Source organism: Lactuca virosa, chromosome 4, assembly GCF_052849685.1.
Source record: "Lactuca virosa cultivar CGN04683 chromosome 4, Lactuca_virosa_CGN04683_v6, whole genome shotgun sequence".
NCBI lineage: Eukaryota > Viridiplantae > Streptophyta > Magnoliopsida > Asterales > Asteraceae > Lactuca > Lactuca virosa.
The window spans coordinates 366,304,633-366,312,098 of NC_136429.1; the positions used below are offsets into that span (position 1 = coordinate 366,304,633).

The 7,466-nt window shown below is 34.5% G+C and overlaps 1 protein-coding gene across 1 annotated transcript; it reads right to left on the reverse strand.

Annotated features, from left to right (window-relative positions):
- Nucleotides 1-4,283: 4,283 nt before the first annotated feature.
- LOC145108713 (TRAM, LAG1 and CLN8 (TLC) lipid-sensing domain containing protein) lies at nt 4,284-7,192 on the reverse strand. Its single transcript, XM_079045788.1, has 3 exons — nt 6,804-7,192; nt 5,757-6,034; nt 4,284-4,810 (listed from the first exon to the last, which is right to left on the reverse strand). Exons 1-3 carry the CDS (start codon nt 7,033-7,035, stop codon nt 4,505-4,507), a joined length of 816 nt encoding a protein of 271 aa, XP_078901914.1. The 5' UTR covers nt 7,036-7,192; the 3' UTR covers nt 4,284-4,504.
- Between the last annotated feature and the right edge of the window lie 274 nt (nt 7,193-7,466).

Consider the following 7,466-nt stretch of genomic DNA (forward strand, 5'->3'; position numbering starts at 1 on the left):
TATGACTCTAAGACTCGATTTTGGAACGAAGTATGACTCACCTTTTTTATTTAACCATTTCAACAATTCTTGATTCATCTTCTTAGTCATGCAAGTGCACTAAGGTGTCCTTAGAGGATCAATTGAGATATGGCTCCATAATCATTAGGATGATCATAAAACACGATACTAAAGTTCTTTTCTTTCCTTTCAGATTGGAGAAACTTTTATCTTTCTGCCTAATTGATTCTTCTTATTTGTTCTGCTATACATTGAAACTTTTTCAATGATTCATAATTACACTTAAACTTGTAAGCATAACCATATTTACTGAACTTTCAGTAAATCATGAAGAATATACTTTATCGTCCTTTGTGGTGGACCTGACCAGTACACATCAATGTGTACTAGATCTTTTCATCTTTCACTTGACTTACATACATATGTAAACAAGGAATTAGTCTTAATTTCCCAAGTGCCAAGATTTTCATACATCATATGATTCCAGGTTTCTATCCAATTGAAACTTGGGCGATTAGAATCTTTCCTTACTTAGAAAAGGTACGACACTACCACAATTGATATAACTAAGAATCAAACCATTTTCAATATTGCTATAAATAGAAACTTATAAACAACAATTTTCACAAATGCTATTACAAGGGAATATAAAATAAAAACAAAATTTCTCTATTTATAGAAGTGCAGAAAAACTTGTCCTTACAATGCAAATACAAATGAAAATTATGTTGCAATCTATTCCTAAGCAATCTATCATAACTCCTAAGAAGCAGCTCAAAAAAAAATCTGATCATTGAACCATGCGATCGAAATCCATCTCTTCGTGATCAGAATCAGCTTACTCTTCTTTCAAGCTTTCTTTCTCTTCTTTGATCCTACAAAACATCAAAATGCAATCTTATCACATCATGTATTAAGAATCTATAAGTAGGAACTTAATAGAGTTAGATAGTGACACTTGGCTCCATACTTCTTTTGACAATTTTCACCATTTAAATGGTGACACGTGTCCTCTTCACGATCCACGTGCCAAATTTTGACGAAAAGAGACATCTCATATTTTTTCGAAGACAATAGTTTGATGTCCCGAGTATGGCGGTTCTAAATTGTGGACAAATGTTTTTTTAACTACAGACAGAACTATGTCAAAAACGCGTTCGAAGTCAGAATTCAGTTTTTTTTTCGGTTATCACGATTAAACAGTTTTTACAAAAGTGTTATATAACTTCGTGATACAGAACTTTAAAAAATGGGATCAAATATTAGGACATTGTCTGATTCCAAAATGTAACACCCAGTTCCAGGTAAGCATCGCTTCTGAGTTATCAGTTAAATTTCTAAGGATCAAAGCCTTGTTCACGACGTGAGCACTTGAGTGTTACGATGTGACGGTGTCTGGGAAGAACGCACATCCCATTGGTTGTCACGATGTGACAACATGTTGGTCATGCCATGATAGCCCTTGCATGTCAAAACCCTAATTTCGAGGATTGTCTCCCTATTTAAGGGAAGTGAGGGCTAGGGTTTACACACCCTTAGCCTCTATCACCTCCCTTCACCCTCAAGAAACCCTAATCCTCCATTTTTTTTTATCTTTGAGATCCTTTTTGGTGATTTGAAGCCTTGAAGAAAAAGAGAAGACATTTTGGTGCATCATCTCAGCTAGCAAGTCACTCTCTTATCATCTTGAGTTGCATTAGGACTCTTGTAAGTCCTCAAGGTCCTACCTTTTTAGCTCAAGTCTTGGGTTTGGTTAACTTTTCTCATCTTTTGAGGGAGTTTGAGTGTTGAAAACTCATAAAGTTGGCAACTTTATGAGTTCTTGTGACTCCTTTGTATCCCTTTGAGTTCTTGTGACTCCTTTGTATCCCTTTTATCCCAAATCTAGAATATTAGTGAGCTTTAGGTTTCATGCATGGGATTTGATCTCATTTTCCTTTCATTTTGACGTAGTTGGTGTTTAAGACATGCATTGGACCTGCACGTCTAAAAAGCTATGATTTTTATGGTGTTATTTGAGGTGGAGAAAGCCTTCTAGAAAGTTTAATTGCTTGGCTTGAAGGATTAAGAGCTTAAGGCATTAAGTTGTCCAGAGCGTTCCTCACGACGTGAAAAGTTGGTTGTCACAACATGAAGAGGGGTTGTTTCACGAATATTTTATCTTCACTCTGCAATGACATGACCAACGGGTGGTCACAGCGTGGCAACTGACTAATGACTCTTGAGTGTTGACTTTGACTTTGACCGTTGACCTTTTGACCAAGTTTGACTTTTGGTAAAATTTAGGGTTTTGGGCTGTAGTTTGAGATTTGGTCCCTGTTTGATGTATAGGTTACATGTATTGCTGGTTATTGGATCTATGATCAATGTTGTTATCTTCTAGACTACGATGTGAGTTTTCTCACCATACTTTGTACTGCAGTATGTGTCTTTGTGTGTAGGATGTTGGTATACTGTAGTGATATGTTAGATTGGTAAATCTGTATGTTTACCTGTACTTACTAGTTATTGATTATTGTCTGCATATGTCGACATAGTGCGGTTTGGGTTGAGACAATACGACTTTGTGTTGTAGGCCAACAAACCCGGGGCAATCCAACTATGAGTTGTGGGCCCAGGGGCAATCCAATCTTAGGACTATGGGCCTGAGGGTAATCTAGTATGATGATTGTGGGCCCGAAGGCAATCCAGGTTTATATTGTGGGCCCGGTATGCATGCATTATATATGTATTGTTGTGTAGGGTATTTTGGAGGAACTACTAAACTTTTGCTTATAGTTGTTGATTTCAATGTTTTCAGGTACTTCTGATGATCGGAGCAAGACGAAGGCGTGATTGCACACATCCTCCTATTGTTTTATGTTTAAGAGATTATCTTGACACTCTGATTTTTATGGATTGATTTGAAATCAATATTTGATTATCTGATGGTTTTATGAAAATATCTTTTAAAAATGAAAAAAAATTGTCATGGTTTTTGGGATGTTACACAAAAACATGTTCAAAAATACTTAACGAAATGCCTAGCTAGCCCTACTGATCGTTTTAAAGTTCATTTACGGGAAAATTAGTTATATTGCTGATTTGTTTTCTTAAAATTGTCATAACTTTTGCGTACGGTCTCCATTTTGGATGTTCTTTATATCCACATAATCGTATTTAAATGCTTTATCCTTTTAGACTATCATTTGCACATAAAAAAAATACTTAATACAAAACTTTTTGTTTTCAATGTACTAATTATTACTTATGTATTGTGAATCGTGTTTAGTTGTCAACGATCTACATCCATCGAAGACTAAAGTGTTATTATGTATGCATGTCTAAGTATAGAAATTTTATTTGCATTAAATGTGTGGAATATGTTACATTAGGTCTATTACAATGTTGGTTCGCGATGGTTTCACGGGCGGATGTTGACCTAATTGTACTGTTTGTGACACTTGATTCTTTTTCTAATGACATATTCCAATCAATCAAAGAGCTAAATTGTATTTTATCTTATTGTTTTTACTGTTTCATTTTGCATTCATATTGTCATTTGAGTTCTTGTTCAATAATGACACACTACTTGCTATCGTCGGTCCAGTAAGCGTACCAAGTTCTTTTATAGAGATGGGTGCCAGAATTCTTGTATCCGATGGGTTCTTTTAGAGTGTTCTTAATGTCGATTTTATTTGACCGGCCATACACTTTGTGTCTTGTCACTACTGTGGTAACAATGTCATGGAAGTTTTGTCGGTTAACATAAAAGGGTGTTATGATCACCCTTTCTGCTTTTCAACGAGGGATTTTGGCCTTCTTTTTCCGTCTATAACCGACTTTTTACCCACATTCCTTCTTCACTTTGAAACCTCTCATTATTTGTTTATAAGTTTTCATTAAGGTTTAACAATAGTGGTTGATTAGTACCACCCTTTAACAAAAAAAAAGTGAAAAAAACAATACAAACAATGTTGTTATGGTCAAATTAGACAAACTTTTTTTGCTAAAGTTTGTTAAATGTCACCTCATCATTGCAATAGTTAATGGTGAATGTTTTTTTTTTTTTCATAATATCATGACTTTCATAAAAATTAAAATAAAATATAATAATTAACTACAAAATAAACAAAATATAATGATTTAAATGCAATTTGCCCTTTTTATTTTCATATTCATTTTATATTAAGTTTTAGGAATCTATACATTACTTATTTTAATAATTTTATTAGCATTTATAAATTTGCAACTTTTGTCATATAATTTTTTCATTTAAAACAACAATGATATTTCATTCACCATTAATACCTAAAATGATCTTTTACTATCATTTATAATTCCATTCAACCAAAAGAAACTACATTTGTTAATACAACACAACATTCATTCAAAACAACAATGATATGTCATTCAACATTAATCCCTAAAATGATCTTTTACTATCAATTACGATGCTCCTCCAAACATATATCATTTATCCGGACAACACTTAAGGGGAAAGAACATGGTTCCTAAATGAGGCCTACAATTGATGAATATTATGTCGGTTTATCTCCCTCCTGAAAGCCTTGAAGAGATCTATGCCAAGGGAAACGTTAAGCAAATTCATCCCTGCCATACCAAACAAAGCAACTGGGAGCTCCACACCTTTCTCAAACTTGGAAGCATCTTTTACAAGCTTGACAGTAATGAGTACATGAGACCAGAAACGTGCAAATAAAAAGGTGCTTATATTAAAGAACCATTCTATTTTCACAGACTTGCTCTTGGCATCACGTATGCCGGCCATCCGCCTCACTTTCCTCACATGAAGAAAGATAGAATGCAACTGTGGATCACAATCACAATCACAAGCAAACAAGGTTGAGATTCATATTCATATGATTGTTATGTTACGCATGAAAAAATATCACATATCAAAACAAAATAGGACCGTCTCGTACTGCATATGGCATTAGGAATTATGCCAAAGTAACAAAAGGTTAGATGCAAGAAATAGCAATGTACTTTCATTGATCTGTTCCGAGTATGGCGGTTCTAAATTGTAGAAAATCTTTTTTTAACTACAGACAGAACTATGTCAAAAACGTGTTCGAAGTCAGAATTCAGTTTTTTTCCGGTTATCACGATTAAACAGTTTTTACAAAAGTGTTAAAAAAAATTTGTCTACAATTTAGAACCGCCATAATTTGTCTACAAGTTATATAACACTTTCGTAAAAACTGTTTAATCGTGATAACCGGAAAAAAACTGAATTCTGACTTCGAACGCGTTTTTGACATAGTTCTGGCTGTAGTTAAAAAAAATCTGTTTATTAAGCACCCTACTTTATTTCTTCCTATTACAAACATTATACTTTGAAAAATCTAACCAATTACAAAAATGTCATTCAAATACAAAGAAATTTTCACCTGTAGATATCTCACTTTAAATAACAATGTCCAAATAATTTTTTTTTGGAAGTACAACGTTATAAATAGCTAACTTTATGACAATATAATGCTTTCATAAGAAAGAAATGATAGTAGGATGCTATATATAATATTCACATATAAATGAAAGTCTGTTGCTATGTCTTGCATTTAACCCTAAAAATATCAAATTTTTGTCCATCTAAAAAGCTGGAACAGGGACTCGCTCTCAATCTCTCATCTATGTGAAAGACATAATAAATGCCCTCCTTATCCTCATCATAAAAAGTATCCTTAGAAAGCTCGGCGTGTCCAGTCATGTGTCACATGTCAAATTGCATATTTACGAAGCAAGACACATACCTCACATATTAGAGTTAAAATAAGGTAGTTGATTGTGACATTCCGATATAGGGCAAGAGTAAAGCATCCAAGGAGAATAAAATGATGCAATAGGATGGAGGGTATCCAACCACTATATAACCCATACAACAACATATCCAATTGATCGTATGCGAAATAGCCACATGAAATGCACAATGCCGAATATGCCCATGGCCAAGTTGCTTTAACTAGCTGTGAATGCTCAAATAACTCATCTAAACCATTGGATAGCAACTGCTTCACCAAAATGAGCATCACTGTCAAGAAATTTAGTCCATGTTTACTAACTTTATGATTCATATATGCCTACTGTACAATAAATCCCCAATCTTTTGCCAATTATTGTTAAATATAACATGTTGTAGACAAGACTATACACACAACATCAAGTCCAGTGTAATTTTCATTTGATTGTGTGAGTCAAACCTAATACTTGTAAAATTCAAAATTATCATAGGTTTGTTTATGTTTTTCCAATCTTTAAAGTCTCTACGTTGTAAATGCAGCATCCAACTTTTGTTACAATAAGCTTATATTTCCCAAGGATTTCCAAGTTAAAAACAACACATTTGACATTGAAGGTCAAAATTCAACGCATGTTTACTTACTTTACAATTCATATATACCAAATGTACAATAAAGCCTCAATCTTTTGCCAATTGTTGTAAAATACATGCTGTAGACAAAATTAGACACACCATATGCTGCCACTGTGATATGCCAACAAGAATAACGGACACTAAGCAATCAAGTATAATACCATCCTGTCTCATGAATTGTTAATTTGTTTGCGAGTTAAACCTAATACTTTGTAGAATTCAAAATTATGATAGATCAGTTTCTCTTTTACAATCTTTAAAATGTTTCCGTTCTAGTAATCTTTATATTGTAAAAGTAGCATTAAACATTTTCTACTTTATTATTATATTCCCGGAGGATTGCGAAGTAGATTAATTTAGCATCAAATCAACAACCAGGTGCCTCAAAATCTGGGGAATTTGATAACAGATTCAGTATAGAAAATACCTGAAGTGGAGGTAATGGAAGAATGGAGAAGAGAGACACATGTGTTAACCAAAAGAGGATCTCTAGAGATGAATTTACGGCAAACCCAATTGGCGAATTGGTAAAAGGAGAAGCCATAAAGGAGTGGAAGGAGCTCGATACGCTTGTTGAATAGTATTTCGAAGAAGACGGAGACAGCCCACATAACCAGAGTAGCCATGAAGAAGAAGAAAGCACCTGTCGCCTTCTTCATGGCGATGCTCTGCGTCTGCGTCTGTCTACGTCTGCGCGACTAAGTTTGAAGATTTGGTTGTTTTTGTCGACTGTTTGTTCAATTTCATCTAGCGCGCTGAGGATTGACTTGGCTCATTTAGCACCACACCTTTTGGCTTTTGTGGGAATCGCCCTTCACCAGTACCACATTATTGATTTATTAGTTACTTAAGGACTAAGGCTAAACCGAGTACCCACGGTGAGGTGGATGAGCTAGTTATTTTACTACGGCGGGAAAAGACACTCTTTGGTAGGTGAGGTTGGTTCGGTGAGGGCAGAGGGAATTAGGGGTGTAATTGGTACGGTACCAATTTATTTTTCTCTAAACCGTATACCGTACCAACTATAATTGGTATAAAAAGAATTCTACTGGTACCGCACTAAGTATACTCGGTACCAATTTATTTGGCT